Below are 24,904 nucleotides of genomic sequence, written 5' to 3' on the forward strand. Positions count from 1 at the left end.
TATTCTTGCCTGGAGAATCTCCATGGACAGAGGAGCCTGGCGTGCTGCAGTCCATGGGGGTCATGAGAGTTGGACACAACTGAGCAACTAAGCATGCATATGTTTGAAACTTGCTAAAAGAGTAGACCTTAAAAGTTCTCATCCCAGGGTAAGAAAAATGGTAACTATGCATAGTGATAGATGTTGACTAGACTTACAGAGGTGATCATTTAATAACATACACATGTATTAAATCAATATGCTGTGCAATGGGAACTAATATAACATTACATGTCAATTATATCTCATTAAATTAAAAATTAAAATCCAATGGACGGAGGAGCCTGGTAGGCTGCAGTCCATGGGGTCGCTAAGAGTCGGACACGACTGAATGACTTCCCTTTCACTTTTTCCTTTCATGCATTGGAGAAGGAAATGGCAGCCCACTCCAGTGTCCTTGCCTGGAGAACCCCAGGGACGGGGGAGCCTGTTGGGCCACCGTCTATGGGGTCGCACAGAGTCAGACACGACTGAAGCGACTTAGCAGCAGCAGCAGCACGGAAAACCACTAGACCATTCAGGTTTGACCTAAATCAAATCCCTTATGATTATACAGTGGAAGTGAGAAATAGATTCAAGGGATTAGATCTGATAGACAGAGTGCCTGAAGAATTATGGACGGAGGTTCATAACACGAAACAGGAGGCAGGGATTGGACCATCCCCAAGAAAAAGAAATCCAAAAGGACAAAATGGTTGTCTGAGGAGCTGAGAAAAGAAGACAAGTGAAAGGCAAAGGAGAAAAGAAAAGATAAACCCATTTGAATGCAGAGTTCCAAAGAAGAGCAAGGAGAGATAAGAAAGCCTTCCTCAGTGATCAATGCAAAAGAAATAGAGGAAAACAATAGAATGGGAAAGACTAGAGATCTCTCCAAGAAAATTAGAGATACCAAGGGAACATTTCATGCAAAGATGGGCACAATAAAGGAGCGAAGTGGTATGGACCTAACAGAAGCAGAAGATATTAAGAAGAGGTGGCAAGAATACACAGATCTATACAAAAAGGATCTTCATGACCCAAATACCCATGATGGTGTGATCACTCACCTAGAGCCAGACATCCTGGAATGCAAAGTCAAGTGGACCTTAGGAAGCATTACTACGAACAAAGCTAGTGGAGGTGATGGAATTCCAGCTGAGCTTTTTCAAATACTAAAAGATGATGCCATGAAAGTGCTACACTCAATACGCCAGCAAATTTGGAAAACTCAGCAGTGGCCACAGACTGGAAAAGGTCAGTTTTCACTCCAATCCCAAAGAAAAGCAATGCCAAAGAATGCTCAAAATACCACACAGTTGCACTCATCTCACACGCTAGTAAAGTAATGCTCAAAATTCTTCAAGCCAGGCTTCAACAGTACATGAACCAGAACTTCCAGATGTGCAAGATGGATTTAGAAAAGGCAAAGGAAGCAGAGATCAAATTGCAACATCCATTGGATCATTGAAAAAGCAAGAGAGTTCCAGAAAAACATCTACTTCTGTTTTATTGACTATGCCAAAGCCTTTGACTGTGTGGATCACAAGAAACTGTGGAAAATTCTGAAAGAGATGGGAATACCAGATCACCTGACCTGCCTCTTGAGAAACCTATATGCAGGTCAAGAAGGAACAGTTAGAACTGGACATGGAACAACAGACTGGTTTCAAATCAGGAAAGGAGTACATCTTATTTAACTTAAATGCAGAGTATATCATGAGAACAGCTGAACTGGATGAAGCACAAGCTGGAATCAAGATTGCCAGGAGAAATACCAATAACTTCAGATATGCAGATGACACCACCCTTATGGCAGAAAGTGAAGAACTAAAGAGCCTCTTGATGAAAGTGAAAGAGGAGAGTAAAAAAGTTGGCTTAAAACTCAACATTCAGAAAACTAAGATCATGGCATCCAGTCCCATCACTTCATGGCAAATAGATGGGGAAGCAATGGAAACAATGACAGACTTTATTTTGGGGGGCTCCAAAATCACTGCAGATGGTGACTGCAACCATGAAATTAAAAGATGCTTGTGCCTTGGAAGAAAAGTTATGACCAACCTAGACAGCATATCAAAAACAGAGACATTACTTTGCCAAGAAAGTTCCATCTAATCAAAGCTATGCTTTTTCCAGTAGTCATGTATGGATGTGAGTTGAACTATAAAGAAAGCAAAGCACCGAAGAATTGAAGCTTTTGAACTGTGGTGTTGGAGAAGACTATTGAGAGTCCCTTGGACTGCAGGTAGATCCAACGAGTCCATCCTAAAGGAAATCAGTTCTGAATATTCATTGGAAGGACAGATGCTGAAGCTGAAGCTCCAATACTTTTGACCACCTGCTATGAAGAACTGACTTATTGGAAAAGACCTTGGTGCTGGGAAAGATTGAAGGCAGAAGGAAAAGGGGATGACAAAAGGATGAGATGGTTGGATGGCATCACCGACTCAATGGAGATGAGTTTGAGCAAGCTCCAGGAGTTGGTGATGGACAGGGAAGCCTGGCGTGCTGCAGTCCATGGGGTCTCAAAAATCAGACACGACCGAGTGACTAAACTTAACTGATAACTAGTCAGATCAAGTTGCAAACATTTCTGTGTGATTTAAGAGAAATAACGGCAAACTAGTTATGGATCAACTTCTAAGCAGTAGTTGGTATAAGCCTTTATTACCCTAGTTATGTAGCTTTAGGACCTCCTGACTTTAATCTGTCTGAAGGTGACATGCCTTCCTCCTAATCTTCACAGCTTTGGTGTTAAGTCTCTTCACATTCCCACCAGAATGGGTCAGACATCCAACTCTGAGTTAGCAATGGCTTTGAACTTGAACTCTTGAAGAAACTATCCTGTGGGACATACTATCGACATAGACATTGTTTATTTGAGAGCAGCTGAGTTACAATATGACATCAGTTTCAGGTGTATAGCACAGTGATCCAGTTATATGTATCCTTTTTCAGATTCTTTTCCCTTATAGGTTTTTACAAAATACCAAGCATAGTTTCCTGTGCTAGACTTTTGAATTGGTCCTTCTCTTCTCACTTTTCTGTGCAGGTCCCTCTGTGCTGTGTTTAGTTGCTCAGTCGTGTCCACCTTGTTGAGACCCCATCGACTGTAGCCTGCCAGGCTCCTCTGTCCTTGGGGATTCTCCAGTCAAGAATTCTGGACTGGATAGCCATGCCCTCCTTCAGGGGATCTTCCCAACCTAGGGATCGAACCCAGGTCTCCCGCATTGTGGGCTGATTCTTTACCATCTGAGCCACCAGGGAAGCCCAAGAATACTAGAGTGGGTAGCCTATCCCTTCTCCAGGGGATCTTCCCAACCCAGGAATCGAACTGGGGTCTCCTGCATTGCAGCCGGATTCTTTACCAGCTGAGCTACCAGGGAAGCCTGAAGTCCCTCCCGGTGACCACCTCTCATCTCCCTAGGGCAGTGCACTTTTTTCTGAGATTATCTTTGTTTGCCTAAGAAATGCTCATCGTTAGTCATAGAAATCCTAGAATTTGGAATATTTCTCCCTATTCCAAGTCAGGCAATTTAAAGACAGTGCTGGTACATGATATACTTGACGTCTTTGGGTGCGTTTTCACGAGTGGTCTATCCTAGGAGAACTGGACGAGAAGACACACCGCCCCATTCTCTCTTGTGCCAGAGCCACCGGGGAGCCGCAGACCTTCAGCAGCTCCTTTCTCACCTCTCTGTTGTGTATTTTCTGTAAAATATGCAGATTGGCCACCAAATTTAAATGAGCTCACGATTCACATGAAAGTCTTCAAAAAAAATCATACAGGTCCTTAAGCCATCTTTTCATCAGTGGACAATAAGCATATTATTAACATGTCAATATTACATTGGCTAATTAGTGAAAACAGCCAGAAATTAAAAAAAAAAAAATCCTGATGTTCATGAAGCAAAGATGGACAGAAGCGGTAGCTCTCTGCTGAGGGCCAGTGGCTGGGGTTGGACAGGCTTTCTTATAAGTGATGTGGGCACAGGCATCCAGTCACGGGATGAGGCAGAAATTTCAGCTTTAGGGAGTGAGAAATATGAGAAATGGACTATTTCCTGCCATATCAGTCAACAAGTCCTCCATGATTGTAGCTATCCCCTGTGGACAGCTGGGGAGGGCATTCAGGAAGGAAGGAATACCTGCCCTCTAGCAGCCATCAGACTGCAGCCCCTCCCCTAAGGTGAGCCCCGGGGAGACTCAGGACGGGAAAACACGGGTCGCTGGCCCAGGTAGCTGAGGTGCATCTCAAAGGACTGATTTCAGACAGCCCGGACTCTTGCATCTTCCCATACACAGAAAAGTCTGAATTTTTTAACTTAGGATATCTGGTTTTCTTTAACAATATCTTGACGTCCAGACTACCTGCCCTTTCTTGCGAAATGTCCATACAACCTGGTTCTGCCCCGCGCCTCCAAGAGCAGCTGTCTCAGAGTCACTTGAAACGCTGCCTCCCCAGCTTGAAAAATTCCCTCTGAATCAAACATAGTTCTCAACTTTTAGGTTGTAAATACTTCTTTAAGTCCACAGTATTTATTCTAAGGAAATAATCAGAAATATGCATGGGAATATTGAGTGGAACATTCCTTCTGTAGTCATTTGTAACACTGAAAACTTGAAAAGAATCTAAATGCTGCTTTTCAAAATTCTAACTAGTAGAGAATTAATGAGTAAATTATAATACATCTCAGTAAGATTCAAAATGTTTGATATTTAATGAAATGGGAACATACACATTATCTACTAACAGAAAAAGCAAGTACAAAAGTATGTTGTGCATTTGTTTTGTAGAAAATTAAAAAAAGATGTTAGCACTAAAATATTAAATGATTTTTCTCTAGATGAAAACATTAGTTGATTTTTATTTCCTTCTTTATTTCATTTTTTGTGTGTGCGTTACACGTTTTCTGCAAAGGCTATGTATTACTTTTACTATAAAAGGTATGGGAAAATTATAAATGCTCTCCAAATCTTACTCTTTGGTATTTTTTAATTTTACAATTCAATGACTGGCTTTTAATGGTTTCCACCACCTTCAGGAAAATAATAATAAGTAAGTAACAGAAATTCTACCTTGGAAAAAAGCAGAAACCTTTATTTGTAGGCACTGGTTTCTGAAACTTCAGAAGTCATTTAGATAGGCTTTCAAATGTTTCAAAGCTTTTTGAAGATTACCAAACATAGAAATGGAGGAACATAAATCTTGGAAGTTTTTAATCCCTTCTTTCTGCAAACATGCCTCAAAGTTTGTTTCTCTTACATCAGCTACCGTCATCATTATTTTATAGGCTTTACATCTTTCAAATATCGACTAAATAACAATTAACATCCAGACCCAATCCACATTCAGAGGCATACCTCAAACTTTTCAAAAATCCACATTGAAAAGGAAAAATATTTGATTACTTACTAAACCTGAAGTTCAAGCTGCAAACACAAATGCAAAATAGGGTTATGTTTGTGTGTACACAAGGTTAGCAGGACGCCTGCCCCCACCAGGCCCGCCAGCCTCCTACAGGGGGATCTGTGGCCAGCTCATGCCAGACCCTCAGGGCCATTTGCCCTCGGGCTCCGGAAGCAGCAGCCTGTTCCCCTGGGAGAAAGGGGGGCTCCCCTGAGAGAGCGCAGTGTCACCTCTGGAGTGCGTTCGGGGACACACAAGACCAGAGGAAGAAGGCCAGGGTGCGTCTCTTCAAACACTGATGAAGGAAGCAGAAACCTGTATAAGTAAATCCTCACACAAAAGGCAGCCAACTGGTCCTCCGGATGTTCCCACCTGTATTCACAGGAATCAAGTTTCTGTAGTACTAGTAGAGGACACTTCACACTTAACCAACATCACTGCAATTTACTATTCAGACCCAACAGAAGATAGAGCCGGCCTGCTTTGCATCCGGATCTGGGGCTGCAGTGGCAGGAACTGGAAGAAGGCTCATCTGCTCCGTGCGGCTGCTAGAGACCACAGACCCTCCCCGGGGGCCCGTTCTCCCCAGGGGGCAGTTCACAGAGCACAGGAAGGGGGTGATTAAGAGCACAGCCCCTGGGGCAGAGCCTTGTGGACTCAGGCCCAAGTTCTGTCAATCGTGGGCCCCATGACCCTGGGTGAGTGTCCACTGAGTCCAGCACAGGATCCTCACCCACAGAGAAGGTGGAGTAACAGACTGGAGGCCCGGTGGTCTCTCCCCAAACACCCCCTCCCCTCGTCGTCATGCTCCGGAGCAACCTGACCAAGGAAGGCCGGTCCCAAATCCTGGATGAGGGAGAGCAGAGCATTTTATTAAAATTGTACCTTTTTTGAGAGATTTTTTTTTTTTTACGTGAATCATTTTTAAAGTCTGTTGAATTTGTTACAATTTTGCTTTTTATATTTTGGTTTTTTTGGCCAGGAGAGGCATGTGAGATCTCAGCTCCCCAACCAGGAATCGAACCAGTACCCCCAGCATTGAAAGGCGAAGTCTTAGCCACTGGACCGCCAGGAAAGTCTCAATTAAAAGTGTGGAAACCAGCCTTTCCTCTTTGGAACAATGCAGAACCAATTTCAAGGCCCCCAGGGTCTGCTGTTAGAACAAGATCTGCCATTAGGTCCCCAGATACACCAAAGGATGACTGTAAACATTTCAAAACAGGGGGAGAGGATTCTCCCAAGAAGCACCTCGGTCCCTCGATGTACAAATCGGCTGTCGCTCAATGACTATACTCTGGAATCCAGTGGCACCCAGTGGAGTTAAAAATTTTAATTATCGTTAAAAAAAAGAGTACTTATCATTTGAATAAGCGTTTTAGCACACACATCATGAAACGATGGTTCTGAATAGAATTTCTGTTGGTCGACTGCATAAGCAAATACCTCTCGTTGCTGGAATAACGTCTCAGAGGCAGAATAATGACGACATGACAATCTATGTAAATCAAGAACTGCATGTGGGTTTATTTTACATTTGAGAAAACAGTGGATTTAATTGTGTGAACCAAAATGTACTGTACAATATTAATGATAGAACATCAAAATGTATAATTAATAGTGCATCGCTTGCTTTGTCTTCATTTATTTTCGTCTGATATACATGCATCTGGAAAGACGCAGGTGCCAGTAAAATTTCTCTATTTAAATCAAGCTGCAGGAACTAAATTTTATTCAAAAATTGTGGTTTTACATTATATACACAGAAATTTAATATAAAATGACAATATAAAAAGTTAAAAGAGAAAGCATACAGCCAGAAGGTACAAAGAAAGTTGAATAGATTAAAATGGTACGATATGTAACATATAGGAGTTTTTAAGCTGATGCTGGCAATTTACAAGGAAAGGACGCCAACATTTGCCCCATTTTTTTTTCATTTACCAATGCAGCACGCTTATAGAAAGGTCAGCTTGTACCAAAGCTTACATTTGTAAATAACTATAAACCGCAGTATTTTACAGGAAAAAAGAAATAGCATTTTTACACATTTTTAAATAATAACTTGCATACTTTTTTTTTTTTTTTTGCCAAAAATGGCATTTTTCAGCATCCAGAGGGTTTGGGCATAGTGGCAACTGGGGTGTTTGCTGTTTTTTGTTGTTAGTTTTTGTTTTGTTTTCTGTTTTAAACGTATGACGTTGTGGCTTCCTAACCCCCACGTCCTAGACAACTTTCTGCTCTCCAACAGCTGCATGCATGCTTCCTTCACAAACCAGTTCTGCATATAAAAGCTCGTTTTTTAATTATTAAATAAGTTTTGTGTCTGACACAGCTTTTGATCTGAATGAAATGCCTTTAAGCCTTTTTTTTTTTCTTTTTTTTTTTTTTTTTGAGTGAAAGGCACAGAAATGCGATTGCAGTCCTCACAGGGTTAAATCTGACACTAGGAGGTTCTCTGACCTTTACTGTCATGGCAGCTTTGTAATTTTAGGACGACGTCTATCTCTGTTATTTGTGTCTTTCTTTCCTGCTAAGTAAGTGTCTCCGAGGAGTGTGCCCCACTATCTCCTACAAAAGAGAGCTGAACATCGAGAACAGATGTTGAAAATAAAGGTCAGACTCTGACTCACGGAAAAAGAAAAGGAACATGCACGATCAGACGAAGAGCATATAAATATAACTACAAAATATGTGTAAGAAAAACCAAGGTCCAGACAGGCGGTCAGCAACCGAGGGCAGGCTGATTTCGGAGGCTCAGGCCGGGCCTAGTGCGGTACGACGTTAGTGCAATGCGCCTTGGGCGCGGGCCCGGGGCTACTGTTTCTCCAGCTCGGTCACGTAGATCAGGTGGTCCTCGGGGGACTTGCCGTGGGTCTTGCTGAGGTGCAGTTTGACTGCATGCTTGCTCGCGAAAGTCCGGTTGCACAGCTTGCACTGGAATGTGGAGCCCAGCTCGTCCTCGGCAGCCCCCGAAGGGCCCAAGGCTTTGCTCGCCAGGACTTTGGAAACATTCTGCTGTTCTTGAATCTGGTTTAGGGGCAACTTGGAGAGATCCTTCAAGCTGAAGCCTAAGTGTGTCTCTAGGTGATTGATGTACGTGGAAGCAGTTCTGAACTGAGAGGCACAATCGTTGCAAAAGAAAACAGGATGCCCTGTGTCCAGGTTCTTCAGGAACTTGGTCCCCCCTGTCCTCCGCAGCTGATACTTGACGTTGGCCAGCCAGTGGCTGATGGTGGTCATGGACAGCCCGGTGAACTTGGAGATATGGACCCGCTCCTGGGGGCCAAGGTCCGACATGATGTACTTCCCCTCCGCCGTCTCGCGCAGGCTTGAGGCGAACTGGGCCTGCAGGATGAGCAGGTGCTGCGGGTTCCAGTTGGACTGCCGCCCCTTCCGCTTGTGGACGGGTGACAGCTCGTCCAGCGCCTCCTCGAAGCTGCTGCCATCAGCGTCCGACTTCTCAGACACGGTAGAGGGTGTGGAGGACTTGGGCGTCAGCCGGCCTGTGAGGTTCTTCACCATGTCCGAGATGTCCATGAGTGCGCTCTCCCGGAGCGGCGAGGACACGCCATCAGAGGCGCCGGGCACCAGGGGCTTGCTCTTGGACTTGGTCAGGTCGATGGGCTGGTCGCTGTTCTCGTAGAAGTAGCGGTCAGCGGCGCCGGGCGGCTTGGCGGGAGGGGCAGGGTAGGCCGGCTTGTCCAGCATGCTGGTGCTGATCTTGTAGAGCATGGCCAGCGGGTCCAGTGAGGGGCTCACGGGCCTGGACACCTTGCCCAGGTGGGTGTTCATGATGGACTGCAGGGCGCTCAGCGGGTTGATGAAGGAGGGCTCAGGTGAGTGGTCAGTGATGATGGCCAGGTTGTTACAGCCATTGGTCACTTTGGCCTTGAGGGGCTCCGTGCCGTTTGGGGTGTGGGCGTCCCCTGTGCCCTCCTTCTTGGCCTTTCCCCCGTCGGCCTCGGGGCCCTTCTTGGGCTGGGGCTTGCTGCTGCCCCCCAGCTCATCGGCCCTGGGGAAGTCCTTATTCTCCTTGGCCGCTGGGGACGTGGCCTTGGCCGGCGAGCCCTTCTCCTTCTCTGCCGGCCTCTCCTCCTTCTTCACGCTGACCTTGCCCGTGACCTTCTCTACCAGCTCCTCCATGGCCGACACGTTGCTCTTGTGGGGCGGCGGTGTGAGGCTCCCCGGGGAGTGCAGGAGTGCGCCGTGCTCAGCGGACAGTGGCTTCACGCCGCCGGCGAAGGACGGCTGCATCTGCACGCTCTGCACTGCCGGCGGTGGCTTCACGGTGCCCGGCAGCTGGTAGGCGGCGTGGATGCTCGGGTAGCCACCCCACGAAGGTGCGCCATTCTGGGCTTTGCTGATGGCCGTGGAGACCGTGTTCTCCAGGGACTTGAGGATGTCCACGCCGCCCTTGGCGCTGTCATCCAGGTCTTCCTCACGGAGGTACTGGTAGAGAGCGGTGGGCTCGAACTTCTCGCCCGTGTCCTCGCCCTCCTCCTTGATCTTCTTGTCCACCTCCCCCGCCACCAGGGCCGCCTTGTCCTTCTCGGGCTCCTTTTTCTCCTCCGCGATGGTGGGGCCAGCCGGAGAGTCAGGCTGCTTCTTGACATGGGCAGTGGTGGCTGCGGCAGGGAGCCGGGTGTGTGTGGTCGGCGGCAGGGGGATGGACTGGATCTTCTCCTCCACCACGGGGTCCAGCACCAGCTGCTTCCCCTTCTTGGAGGCGGAGGTGGTCACCTTCAGGAAGTGCCCAGTGACCATCATGTGGGCGGTGAGCTGCTGCAGGGTGTCGTGGGAGCTGCCGCACTCCATGCACTTGAGGATCTGGGCCTTGCGGGCCTCGAACTGCCAGGTGTAGCTGGCCCCGTTCTGGTAGCCGTAGCGGTTGTTGGGTGTCACGTAGGGGTTGGCCGTCTTCTGCTCCTTGGCCGCCTCACTCAGTGCTGCCTCGGCTGCCGCCGCTCCGGCCGGCTCAGGGGAGCCGGGGGCCGCCAGCTCGTGCAACGCCCGCTTTTTGGTGGAGGGGACCAGCTTGGTGAGGGCTGGCACGGGCTCCTTGAGAGGCACTTTCTGGTAATGCTTCGTCTTGATCATGTGCACGCTGAGGTCCTGCAGGGACTCGAACGAGTGCCCGCAGTACATGCACTTGAGCACCTTCTGCGCGTCCTCCTTGCCCTCCATCTCCATCAGCGAGCGCTTCCGGGGCTTGGACCACCGCTTGGTCTTCTCCGAGTCCTTGTCCCTGTTGTCGTCGCGGTAGTGCCCCGTCTCGTTCATGTGCACCGTCAGCTCCACCAGCGTGTCGTAGGCGGCGCTGCAGTCCTTGCAGCGGAACTTGCTGGCGCCCGTGAACACCGAGCCATAGAGCTTGTTGTTCTGGCGGTAGAGCTGCACGGTGCTGAAGAGGCTGGGCTCTGGCAGAAGGCCGTACGACGACGTCTGCTGCAGCGTCTTGGCCAGGGCGGCCTGGTGCCAGTCGTAGCCCGAGCCGCCGCTGGCGCCCGAGCCTGAGCTGGGGGTGCTCGCCGTGGTGCCCGTGGCCCCCGCGGTGCTGGTGGGGGGCGTGGGGGCGGGGGTGGAGCCCTCCTTCTGGGCCGCATCGCTGGTGCTCGTGGTCGAGGCTGACTTCTTCAAGTCCAGGGCCAAGCTGGACCAGCAGGACTCGGAGAAGAGGTTTGCGTACACGGCCTTGATCTGGGCCAAACTGTCCTGGGGGTAGGAGACGCCTTCCGCGCCCTGGCGCTCCTCCTTCTCCTCCTTGGAGGAGGAGCTTTTGAAGTGGGCGGGCTGGTCGCTGTCGCTGTGTTCGCTGAAGGGCGAGCCGTAGCCCGCGTCCTGGTTGGTCGCGGTGCTGATGGGGGAGTTCTGGTAGCTCTGGGCCTCCTTGATCTCCGCCTCCTCGCTGCACGCGAAGTCGGCCTCCTGAACATCCCCGGGCAGCCCATCCTCCTCCACGCTCCCCTCGTCTATCACTGCTGCTTTCAGTTCTTCCTCAGGAACATAAGCTAGGAGAGAGCAAGGAAACACAGTGAGTGCGGACGGCACCCCGAAGACGCGGCCTCCCCAGCGCTCACGCCATCTTTAAAAAGTCGTTTCTCAGCCAAGGATACAAGGCCGCCCCCACTTTATACACCGACCCGCCGCAGCGCCACGGTGGAAACAGGTTTCCACCAAGGCAAGCCCCCAAACCCCGCCTAAGTGAACACATTTCAACGGAAGGGCAGTGTCTGCCCTCTTCTTAGAGATGTCGGTCTGGCCATCATAGCTGGATGGGAAGACAAGGGGGGAAAGTGACAAGGTGGGCAGCCGAGGGGCCCCTGCTCCTCCGCCTGTAGACTCTTGCCTCTGTAAGCAACGGGGTCCCTCATGAGCCTCCCCATGGGGGGACCTGGTTGTCAACTTTTAGGGAAAGATACCCCAGGGACAGGATTCTATGGTGTCCATAAATAAAAACTCGCTTCAATGGTAAGTGATAAAAATACTCTAGTCTCTACTAAAAAAAGGAGGAAGCAACATAGCACCACCAGCCCCTGCCTGGATGGAGCAGAAGTCAGAGAGCCCCGGATATACTAAGCAGCATTGCTCACAAGAGCTGAAAGGTGGAAACAACCCTAGTGTCCACTGATGGTTGAATGGGTGAACGAAGTGTGGTTTACACACACGATGGGATATTATTCAGCCTTTAAAAGTAAGGAGAGTCTGATGCATGCTTCAGTGTGGACTAAATCAGGGGCACTGTGCTCAGTGTAACAACCTTAGGTTTCATCACTGGGTCATGTCCAGCTTTTTTGCAACCTTGTGTACTGTGGACCGCCAGGCTCCTCTATCCATGGGATTTCCCAGGCAAGAATACTGGAGTGGGTTGCCATTTCCTTCTCCAGGAGATCTTCCCGACCCAGGGATCGAACCCACATCTCCTGCATTGCAGGCAGATTCTTTACCACTGAGCCACCTGGGAAGCCGTTAAGCCAGCAACAAAAGACAAATACTTAGGAGTCTCCTTACACGAGACACCTAGAGTAGTGAGGTCTGCTCACAGAGACAGAAAGAGAACAGTGGTTTCCAGGGTCGGGGGACAGGGAGAAATGGAAAGCTAGCTATTACACTGCTATATTTAAGATGGATAACCAACAAGGACCTACTGTATAGCACAGGGAACTCTGCTCAGTGTTATGTGGTAGCCTGGATGGTAGGGGAGTTTCCGAGGGAGAGGACACATGTATATGTATGGCTGAGACCCTTTGCGGTCCACCTGAAACTATCACAACATTGTTACTCAGCTATACTCCAGTACAAAATAAAAAGTTTAAAAGAGGGGGAAAAAAAAAGAAGTTGGTGTTTAATGGGTTGAGTTTCAACGTGGGAAGATGGAAAGATCTGGAGATGGATGCTGGGTTTGGCTGCATAACAATGTAAACTTACTTAATACCACTGAGCCATGCCCATAAAATGGTTAAAATAGTAACTTCGAACTTATGAATATTTTCACACAATAAAAAACTTTTTAACCTAACAATGCCTATAGTAGGTGCTACGATGGCCTGCTACGGGCCAAGCTGCACAGAGGGTGACTTCTCAGGGTGAAAGCAGAGTTTCCCAGAAGCTCGGGCTGCTGACAGCTGTCCGGGGAATGAGAGGGATAGAGGGCATATAAACGCCTGGATGGAACCCGGCTGTTTACTGCAGAACATTTCAGATCCTTCACCATGTGACAGGTCTTGTCAGTTCCCAAGGGGACATAATCCCCTGCACCGCTTAACTGACCTGACCAGCGTGCTTTTACTTCTTTCTCTTTTCTTTCTTTCTTCTTTGTGTGTGTGTGTGTGGAAACAACTAGTGTTCCGTCAACTACCTGGGAAATTTAGGGTTAAGATATTTCCAGAAAGGCCCTATTAAAATGCACTGATATGACCTGAGAGGGTGTCTCATTAAGTAGAATCACTCATTATCACATTATCAGAGCCGGACCCCGAGGGAATGTGGCAGGCAGCACCGCGTTTTCAGGGACAGTGATGGAGAGACAGAGAAGGAGGCTGCTGCCCAGAGGCTGGACATGGGGCAGGAGGGAGCCACACGGGAGCGTCCACGCCCGCCCACCAAGGGCTCTGCACACGGATGCACACACGGTGGACACGCACGCTCCGCCGGGCCTTTCAGCTCCCTGCCTGACCTCTGCTTCTCCTCGGGGCCGCCCTGCGCCCGGGCAGCAGCATGACCAGGCAAGCACGTGCACAGCTGCTTCCCAGATGACGGCAGTCCCGCCTCAGTCCACTAACGGCTCAGGGAACCACAGCCTGTGGGGCCTGCTCTGAGAGCGTGAAAAATAATCGACAGGGTGAGCCTGCAGGGTTACACAGGCGTCCACACCTGCACAGCGGCCTGCCTGAGGCCGTGGGCCCCTGCAGACTGACCGTGAACTTGACCGCTTTCTCCTTTCCCCAAGACCACTACAGGTTTAGGACGGTCCAGGGTCCCTAGCGCCCACGGCTGGGGTCCTCAGGCAGAAGACCGAAGCTCTGGTCACACCCACCGCCTGCAGGCTCCCTGGCCCTGGCCTGGACACCAGCCCAGCTCTGAGGATTCCGACGGGGACACTTGAGGCTTCGGGCATCCTGGGCAGAGCCCTCTGAAGACAGAGGCACCAGGTCCCCGGGGTGTTGGCCGGACTCCCAGCAGCCCCCCACAGTGCGCCTTCTGAGCCACACTCTGGGGTCACCTAGAAGGTGATCACCTAGTGGGGAGGCCGCCCACTAGACCCAGATGGTCCACTTTCATGAAAAGAAGATCCACACCAGAGACTGACTGAAGGGAAGCCTTTGACTGGGCGCGTTTGGCTCAGCCGGGGAGCCCGGCGCTGTGCTGGCGCCCTGCCCAGCGCTGCACCGCTTGCGGGCTGCTGCCCCCTCAACGGATGGCCACAGGCTCCATCACCCGCCCACAGCAGGAACCGTTGGGAGTGTGGAGTGAGCAGACCACTTTCCTTTTCCTCTGGAAACACAGACGGGGGCTCCCTCTACCTCCAGGGGGTATTCAGCACCCACCGGTCATGCATGTCCGTGTCCCAGCAGAGCGGGTGTCCTCAGAGCCTGGCGCGTCCCGGCCTGTCCTCCCTGCCCCCAGTACTGACCCATCTGCACCCAGGAGCCCCAGGTTGAGCTCAAACGCCTCTCACTCCACCCTCTCCAGCCCCAGGGCAACAGTCACTGCTGGAACCACGGAAAGCAAACCCTGGCCTCCTAAGGGGCACTGGTTTCTGCCATTCCATCCTTGGACACCAGTCCCCCATTTTCCAGGGCGTGGGGAGGTGGGGGACACCTAACACGCCTGCCTTCTGGGGCTCATCTCTCAGGAGAAACACAAGCAGAGCTGGGGAGCTCTAGGGAGACTTGGGGTGCAGCCTGGGGCCTGCCAGCATCCCCCTACCGGGCTGAGCATGCCCAGCTCCCTGACACCCCACAGGGACACAGTTCCCCCTGCTCCCCGGCCCAGTCATACTCCTGGGAGCTGACTGTGCTCTCTAGGATCAGGGCGCAGCTCCCTGAATCCACCCTGCTTGTCCCCCTGCCGGTCCCTCTGTGGCCTCTTTACGGCTGACCTTGACTTCTTCCCTGACTCCTCCAGGGCACGCCCATGACCACCAGATCTATGTCACTGTGAAGCCCCTCCAGAGGGGCCCTCGGGTTCTCCTGACCCATTGGGGAAGGCTGGGCTCCGTGAAGCCCTCCTGAGCGATGTCTGAGCCCACGTGGTGTCGGGCACACAGAAGGAGCTCCAGCTCAAATGTGGGTGTCCCACGGGCACCCCCAGTCAACTACAGACTTATGGCTTCCCCTGCCCCTCCAGCCCCGCCCCCCCAACACGGGTGTCCCATGGGCACCCCCAGTCAACTACAGACTCATGGCTTCCCCTGCCCCTCCAGCCCCACCTCCCAACACAGGTGTCCCACAGGCACCCCCAGTCAACTACAGACAGACACATGGCTTCCCCTGCCCCTCCAGACCTAGAGAGGCTGCCCCAATAAAAGCTTACTTCCTCTTCCTGAGTTAGGAGTCTCCTAGCTCAGCAGTTGAACCACCCCACACAAGTTGTCCACACCTGAAAAGCGAGTTATCCTCAGCGCCTCCTGTCCTGCAGCCCTGTACCCGATGTGGCCTCTGCCCGAATGTGGACCCCCCAGGCCCGTCACCAGACACAGACAGTGCAGCAGCCTCCCAGCTGGCCTCTTCCCTCTTGCCTGGCCACACTCCTCCTCCGTGACCCTGGAGCTAAGATCTTTGTTACAAGCCCAGGAGTAGCACAGGGCGTGCAGACCCCTCCCTCCACTACGTGTCAGCCCCTGAGCACCCCGGTCCCGGGGTCACCACCCCCAACCTCTGCTTCTCTGCCTGGGGATGACGCTCCTCCTCAACGCGAGGCTCTGATGTCACCTCCTTCACGAGGCTGCTTAATCCCCTCCTGGGATTCATTCCCTGCGGAATTAAGAGATGTTTACCTGTCTGTCCTCATCATCAAACTGTGAACTCGCTCGTTTAATTAAAACTGCTGGGCACCCCTGCCCACCTCCCTGGGCTGGGCATTTTCATTTTTCACCTTATTTTAACCCTCACAACCCTACAAGGCAGTGTCCCTGATAAGCCCATTTTACAGATAAGGAAATGGAGTCTCAAGAAGTTGACCGACTTCCCCCAGGTCACACAGGAGACAGATGAGGGGCTCAGGACTCAGAGGCGGTTCACCTGACTCCCAGCCCGAGACCCTTCCACTCACCATCTCAGGACCCAGTTACTATCCTTTGTTGTGTTAGCACCTCAGTGCCGAAAACACTTGGAGTAAACGCTTGTGAATGAAGTAGTGACCCCAAGTAATTCTGTATCCCTGGTGGCTCAGTGGTAAAGAATCTGCCTGCAATGCGGGAGACCCTGGTTCAATCCCTGGGTTGAGAAGATCCCCTGGAGAAGGGAAGGACTACCCACTCCAGTATTCTTGCCTGGGAAATCCCATGGACAGAGGAGCCTGGCGGGCTTTGGTCCACGGGTTCACAAAGAGTCGGACATGACTAAGTGACATACACTCCCACTTTCTAATTCTGTATCAGTATTTAGGACACTTCTTATGTGCCCTTCATGCTGTTATGAATGAGAGAATCTCAACGAAAAAAGAGTAAGAGGAGAGAAATATTTAAATGTTGATACCCTTTGGCCCAATAATTTTACTTTAGGAAGCACAGCCTCAGAAGGTGATATAAAATACAGAGGGTTCATGCACAAAGACGGAGAAGGCAATGGCACCCCACTCCAGTACTCTTGCCTGGAAAATCCCATGGAGGGAGGAGCCTGGTGGGCTGCAGTCCATGGGGTTGCTGGGAGTCGGACACGACTGAGCAACTTCACTTTCATGCATTGGAGAAGGAAATGGCAACCCACTCCCGTGTTCTTGCCTGGAGAATCCCAGGGACAGGGGAGCCTGGTGGGCTGCCGTCCATGGGGTCGCACAGAGTCGGACACTAAGCGACTTAGCAGCAGCAGCATGCACAAAGATGTCCTTTACGGTATTATTTCATATGAAATTTGCCATTGTCTAAATCTTCAACAATAATCAGTAGTTGGGTGATGTTTTGCTTATACCTATGATGCAACATTGAAAACTATGTTTTAATGACAAGGAGAGATTCATTAAACGGAAAAAGCAGAAGACAAACCTATTCACAGCACAATGGAAAAATCCTCTTAGAAAATATTGATAGTTTTTTTTTCTAGATAATGAATATATGAGTTTGTTGACTGAAATGGCTTTTAGTAAATAGCTCTGTTTTCAAAATCTTCAGTGTTTTCAATTCAACACACACGAACTAGCCGTTTCACACCATTTCTGGAATAAAATAGCTGGAAACAGCCACCAGCCAGACCCTGGGAATTAGGGATCCGGAGAAGGGCAGGGCCCAGCCTGGGGGCGGGAATCCAGGAAGGGCTTTGTTCATTGTGACTTTTATTTTTTCATGTTAAAAGGTAAGAAGCGGGGAGAACAACGGAGGGGTGCAGGTGGTATCGGGGTTCCTGCAGCAGGATCTTGGGGGCGCTGAGAGTCTGCCTGTGCATCTGCCGTCTGTCTGCTTCCCGCCCCACTCCTGCTCCCCCACCGCCCCCAGCGGGGTCTCCACACAGCCTTCCCTGGGGAGGGGGCTGCGGGTCCCACTGACAGGTGAGGAGTTGGCAGGGCCTCTCCTGAGGCCCTCAGTCCCCAGGCTCAGTGGCCACAAGGCTCCATCACTCCATCTTCCGCCAACATGGTCCCTGTCCATTTCTAGACTCCCAGGATTCCTACTTTATCACACACTCCTCCACTGTATTTATCCCGGTAAGCTCATATTCTTTGGCTATTTCCCTGTTCTACCATGTATTATAAATTAACTTTTCAACTCTAATTTACAAGGGACGCAAGGAAATACAGACCCAGGGGGCAGCTGGGGGCAGGGGGCGTCGGTCCTAGGTCCTCACACTGGACGCCCTTCTGACCGGCTCCTCCCTGGATGCACGGGCCCGGCAGCATCAGCTTTGGAAAGACGTGCATGCACCTCCCAAGCAACCCTCGCCTCCTCGCTTTTCACACCCCACCCTTTCTAGGAGTCCTCGGACCAAGCAGCAGTCAGTGTCATCCTACCCCATGGTGCTTGTGGTCACATGAACACACGGACGATGAGCTGGCCACAGATGCCAAGGGTTTCAAGGGATTCTTTGAAAGCAGTGCCTAAGCCTCTCTCTCCACCCACCCCCCAACAACCGCCCCTACCTTCCAAAACTAGGCTCGAACCAGGAACCTCAGAAGGATCCAGAAACGAATGGGTTTCGCTTGAGAATTTGGGCCTGGGGCAGATGGACAAGGGTTGTGCAGGTCTGCAGACTGGACCCCAGGGTGTCTGGAACAAGACCACAGGGCTTCAGTAGCAGGCGGGACGGAGTCCTTTGCTTTCGTCATGTTGGCAGCAGGGAGGAAGGGGCCACACAGACACCCCCACCACCACATCTGTCCCACCCAGCAAGTGCAAGAGTGACCCCAAGTGCACAGGGGCTGCGGGTGGCGTTCACCTGCCCACGCCCGTCGGGTCCAGGCTGCGGGGCCACCGTTATGGTTCCGGGTTGAAGGACAGACCCCCATCATCATCTGAGGACAGACTTACAGAAGGGACAGACTGACCCATGCGCTCCACTCACAGATTCCATTCTCGGGGCCTCCGTCTCCCCAGCGCTGGGGCTGCAGGAAGGATGCGTAGGAACGTTAGACACACTGCCCTCATCACCAAGCTCCACTCTGAGCTCATCCAGCCCTGCGATGGGACCCTTAAGAGGAGCCAGGAAGTGCCCACGACAGGCATCTTCTCATCCCAGGAAAAGCAGGCCCATGGCTGGCCTCTGTTGCTGTGTAGACGTGAGGTTTGGGCAGCAGATTATTCAGGAAGTGCCCTCCACTGCCATCCTGCAGACTTTCTGATCACAGCCGCCCAGAGGAAGGTGGGGGCCCGGAGAGGGTGCACACACAGAGAAGCTCCTGGTTTGGCTCTTCCCCAGGCCTGAGGGGGCAGGCGGGGGAATACACGACCAGAATCGGGTTAGGGAACTTTGTTTATCCGAGCTCTCTTTTCCTCATTAGCACACATAATTGAGAGCTGGCTGTGAACGAGGGAAAGGGAAATTCAAAAGTGACAACTGTGAAACCCAGGCCTTGGCTCTCTGCTTGGGCTCCGGCTCACAGCAAAGACCGAACGTGGCTATTGTATTGCCACCTGGTGAAACTATACAATCAGACCAAATTACATGTTTATCTACATCAAACTAGGTTTTAGACTGGCAAACGTGATACCCATGAACAGATGGCTGTTATATCAAAATATATTTACTCCAAGGGGCCAATTCACAAAAGGGGCTTACGCACACCTCCGTGATAAATGCACAGCTCCAACTCATTGTAAAATCTCGCAGAACACATTTTTCTTCCAAATTTATCACTGAGCACTTCTGAAGTAACTTCACCTGTGTTACAAAGACAGCCAGTAATTCTGACGAAAGTCAGAAGACACTGAGAAATAGAAAATGCAGAGAAAGGAGATAAGGGGTCAGAACCCCTTCCTTGCTTCTTTGAAAGAACATTAAATACAAGTGGGATGGATGTTAATTTACGAACCTCAGTTCTGATTTTTTCGCAGGAAAGTTGACAATCTGTCAAGCAAATCTGAAAGGCCGCTTTCGCTCTGATGTGGACGAAGTGAAACTTTTTCTGTCACTTTGGCCAATTTTAGGGGTCTGGCTCCAATGGCTCATGTACAGGTTTGCTAAACCACCTGACTGATAATGAGGATTTCTTTGCGTAAAACCAGACAGAGGCCCTGCTTTAGAATTGTGGAGTCTGTAAATAAAATGGCCTATGGGTTTTACCCAATTCTAATTAGAAATCCACAGGTGACTCCCTTAAAATAAGTATAACATGTCCCCTTTCTCCCTGGCCTGGAATTAATTCAAGGTAAGTGGGAAACAAACAGCCTCATTTCAGGGCGCCCCTCCCAGCAAGCACATCAGATATGACTCTCGTGTCTGGACTTTGCTGCAGTTACAACAATGTCACTCAGCAAGTGACAAAGCACAAATCAGAGCTTAAGTCTCAATTAAAAAGACTGAAAACCTTCTCTGATTTTCAGCAGTGTTAGGAGGAAAAAGAAAAGAAAAACAAATTATGAGAATCTTGAAAAATTAAAAGAGAAGTTGAATGAAAAGAATAACAGAAGATAAATAACTCCCGTATGAACCCAGGAAAGCACACAGCTATTTGACTACTAACGGACTGTATGTTAATATACAAGGCAAATGTTTTCTTGATCCACGTTGAAAAGCCAGCCATCTCTAAGACATGTACTACCACTGCCAAGCATGGGGAAATCGATGTTTTCAGTTACTGCCTCTCCTTTTGGGGCAGGATAAAGACCACGTTAGGACAGTCTGATAAGTCTGGGTCCACAAACCCAGCATTAGCCAAGTAGGTCTGAAACCAGGTCCCGACCTAGATTTTCTACCACCTGAAATGAGAAATGACTTTCATCAGAGAGAGTAAGATTCACCCTGATGGATGACATTCAGAAATCTGGAGAGGAGACTTGGGCATGAAACAGCTCTTCAAGTGGCTTAAACGAGAATAAAGAAATGTAACTCATACTCCGAACCCCATGCAGGACTTACATCTCAGACACGAATCTCCACATTCACATCCAGCAGCTTATTCTCATAAATACACAGGAAAAGACAGGAAATGTCAGGTCTCTGTGGACTGGGGTGTGGGTGTGAGCAGTGCAGGGTACACCCCTGAAGGTCTCAATGACACACCTACTGTTAACACGAAGTTAGGAGAATTTTTGTCTTTATATTACGGTCGATATAAATTATGGGCCAAAGTGATAGATGGAGAACAAGCCTGCCCTACATAATTACTGCTGCACTTGGCTGGACGCTTAACACAAGGTCAGATGCACCTGACTTTCTTGAAATCCCCTTAATAACAATAATGGCGTCTGAATCAGTTACATCCACACTATCGTATCAGAAAATATCATTCTCTTATCATAATTGGGTTTCCCTAGTGGCTCAGCGGTGAAGAATCTGCCTGCAATGCAGGAGCTGCAGGAGACACAAGTTCGATCCCTAGGTCGGGAAGATCCCCTGGAGGAGGGCATGGCAACCCACTCCAGTGTTCTTGCCTGGAGAGTCCCGTGGACAGAGGCGCCTGGTGGGCTACAGTCCATGGGGTCTCAAAGAGTCGGCCAAACATGCATCATAATAATTGGGTTTATTCTTACTATTATGTGAATTCTCCTAATTGCTCTCCCAGATGCTTGTTTGGAAATTTTGCCTACATAGAGATAGAGAGACTGAAAAAGACATACAGAAACATCCAAGCTTGGACAGAGTAATTATTGGTCGTGAGCCTTTGTTTTCATCACGAACTACAATTTTCTAAAAATTCACATGGATACAAATATACCAAAGGACATTAAAATATTTGTAGACATTTTTTCTTTCTAGTGATGGAACAGAGCAATATATGTCGCGAGGTGAATGAATACAGCTGTTTAGCCTTAAAAGATTTGGATGAGAGCAGCTACTGAATCACAGAAAACAGAATCAACTCGACGCGGCTGCATTTTCTCTGCTAGAACCCTCAGCTCCCCTCTGCCCTCACCCACCCCCACCCTGAGGAAATCTGATGAATGAATAAGCGTAGAAACGGTAACTGCAGCATAAAATTCTTTTTCTACAATCACTTACAGAAAGAAATGACATTCCTCCCATCAAATAAAACAAAGACTTCAAATCATCATCTCTGCTACTTCTTTTTGTGTCAAAACAGCTTTGCCATCACTCCCCCCCGCCACCACCACCGCCCCCAGCCCTCCCGAGCCCAGCACGCGGCGTGGAGCGTGACGCGGTGAACACGCGCGGCGGGTCCTGCCACATGCCAGACGACACGCAGAGGCCGACGGGACGAGCACACGCCAAGCGGGAAGCTGCCAGCCTCCATGTGGGCGTAGGGGTGTGTGCAGGTGGGAGGGAATAAAAAATACAAAGACCTCCCCACCACCCCCAAATGAGAATGAGACAACTGTTCTTATGGCTAGACTTCACTTGTTAAAAATAAATTAACTCTTGTTAGTAGTTTTTGCCATAAAAGGTGCCTTCTGGATGCCAATGTGTCCCTAAAGATGTGCTGCCATCCCTAGCCAGATTAAACCCCGCGTCTTCTGATGTGAGTGGACAAAAGGCGACATAGACCATCCCTGCTAGAGTTGAATCTGACACCAATGTGTGTCCTGATGGTTTGCAGTGTAAACACACACATATTGTCTGGAAAAATATGTTCCTCTCACATGGCAATTATACCACAAGGCGCACGCCATCAGCAAATGAGATCTAGATCCTATTTCTCAAATCACAGGCCAACATGTTTTTAGAACATCTTTGTTTCTTTAAAGAAGACACAAGATTTGCTCTGATAGTCAACAGTCATTTGAAGAACGGGGAGAAGTGACAGCTGTCTTTGCTTTTTCACGGTTAAGTGTAGCAAAGTTTCAAATTCCCCTGAGTCTGAGTAACCTGGGCTCTGAGCAATTAGGTCTGCAATCCCCCCACAAACCTGCGTCTCAATCTGCACCCCAATTATGCACAATACAAGGGTGTTTTCCTGTGAATCCTGCTTTCTGTTCCCCGGGAGGTGAATTCTCCAGAACTCTGCCCGCTCGCGATCATTGTTCCTGGGAAAGATGAATATAAGTGTGGGCGCCTCGCTGAAAGAGCAGAAGCCTTTCCCCGTCACGACTTCCTTCCTTAAAGTCAGCTTGAAGTCTCTCCTTCTCAACCCAGCAGACACCAGCCTGGTTACTAGAAATACCCACCCACACAAGGCAACCGGTGGTCATCCACACCTGTCCCTACTGGGGACACATCCTGATGAAAACGGAGAGATGGGTTCTTTCCATCAAAGACGCCCAGCTTCTGCCATGCCCCCAAATTTAGGTACTTGGAATCATTCAGATACCGGCCTGTAGCGTAACCGGCTAGAAAACGAAACATTTCCATTTTTAACCCACTTGGATTTTAAGTTAATAGCATCTAGATGGAAGAAAGATCATGATACTGGAAAATACAACATACGAATACAGCATTCTAGTAGGGAAATACGTGGAATAGCCCACATTAACATACTTGAATTTACAAGGATGTCACAGCACACGTGGCACGCAGGGTGTTCCTCTCACTAGAAGACCTGGTTTTTCTAGAAGCAGGGTGGCAGGTACAGGTATGATACCCAGGGAAGCCGAATCCCGTTCCAGCTTTGAAAGAAGGTTAAACAGCACTTCAGCAATTCAAATAAAATGGCTCTTGCTCACACGGACAAGGAAGGGAGTGAAATGACTTTTCAGGCAGCGCGAGTTTAGTTCAGTTGCTCAGTCGTGTCCAATGCTTTGCGACCCCATGGACTGCCGCGCCAGGCCTCCCTGTCCACCACCAACACCCGCGTTCTAAAAGTGGTTCCTTTATAATTACAGGGAAATGAAGACAAGGCAGGTTCTCCTCCTTCCAAGTTTTCAAGACAGGGGTCTCAGAGCCATCCTAAGACCACCCTGGACTTGCAGATAACCCTGTGGCAGCCTGCCCCTCCTCACCACCCCCACCCCACCTTGGAATGAAAAGAGCATGTTATTAGCAGAGGTCTCCCCGGGAGGGCACGGCGCCCTGCACTGGCAATCCTGCCGCGATTCTAATCTCCGAGATTGACTTGCTCTTCCTCCTCCATCTGATAAACTATACATCCCAGCGCTCTCGTTAGGGCTCCCGCCACCAAAGGGAGCGCAGATACACTAGTCCAAACCCCTCCCCACTCAGCTCTGCCGAGATGATTTCACTGACATGTTCATTTCCATCCCCGCTGGCAACACCAGAATGGAAGTCTTTAACCTGTTTCCATTACTTATACAGATGACCACGGCACGGCGGGACAGATGTGAGCCGTGCTCCACATAACCGGCTCCCATGCGTTCCTTACAGGAAGCGCGAGGAGGGATGACCGTCGCTGGACCATATTATCCGGGCTCCATACCATCCTCCCTGTTGCCAGATTCATTAACTTGGTGCTCAGCATTTCCCTTGCTTTCTTCGTAAAATCTGCTGGGCTGGTTGGGCTCACTTAATTTGGAGGAGGAAACCTTTGTCAGCGATGATGCTTTGATCAGGTGCGCTCAGGGGTGAGGAGGGGATGGGGGAAGGGCAGGAAACGAGCGAGGGAACAGGGAACAACCTTGTCGAAAACGTTACCTTCCCAACGTGGGATGATGAGAGAGAAGTCGGTGAGCGACACCGGGACTCAGAGACGGCTGTCACTTCAGATAGACGCCAGCACGACTCACCTAGACAGGTGACACTTTGGTGCAACTAAATCCTGCTGCATTATTGAACACCTGGAGATGGGGCTCAGGCAGACTGTGGGCCGGGATGCCTGGGGCACCCAGAGACGTGAATTCAGCAGGTGGATGGGTTTCACTCCTCATCCGCATCCTTAAGTGGGGTGGAGATGTTCCTGGCTACAGAGATGGAGATGCTGGTGTCACTATCTGGGTTCCAGCCTTGTGCCCTCTTCCTGCTATTTCCCCCCTGCCGCCCCTGACGAGATCCACAGTTGGGGGTTGGGGCGATGCTCCACGTCATTAGGGGAGGCGCAGGGCCCTTATACTCGTCCTTCTTGCCCTTTTTAGAAATCTCACGGAAACAGCAACTCCTGAATAGTCTAGAGACGTTTCGTCTTTTGATTCCTTCTGGAAGTCCGCTCAGGGTGCACCAAGTCAACCCCAAGACCACATCTCCAGAAACTCTGGCTTTGGGTGGGAGTCCTGGAGGCTCAAAGATTTCTAGGAAAAGGTTTGCAAATAAAAGATTCATTGGT

The 24,904-nt window shown here is 50.0% G+C and overlaps 1 protein-coding gene across 1 annotated transcript in view; it reads right to left on the reverse strand.

Annotated features, from left to right (window-relative positions):
- Positions 1 to 6,928: 6,928 nt before the first annotated feature.
- TSHZ1 (teashirt zinc finger homeobox 1) overlaps positions 6,929 to 24,904 on the reverse strand; it is an 80,323-nt gene continuing 62,347 nt past the window's right edge. The window contains exon 2 of the mRNA XM_024984559.2: positions 6,929 to 11,436. Coding sequence (XP_024840327.1) covers positions 8,243 to 11,436 — 3,194 coding nt within the window. The 3' untranslated portion in view covers positions 6,929 to 8,242. The remainder of the gene's footprint in view (positions 11,437 to 24,904) is intronic.

The sequence above is a fragment of the Bos taurus genome, chromosome 24, assembly GCF_002263795.3.
Source record: "Bos taurus isolate L1 Dominette 01449 registration number 42190680 breed Hereford chromosome 24, ARS-UCD2.0, whole genome shotgun sequence".
Lineage (NCBI taxonomy): Eukaryota > Metazoa > Chordata > Mammalia > Artiodactyla > Bovidae > Bos > Bos taurus.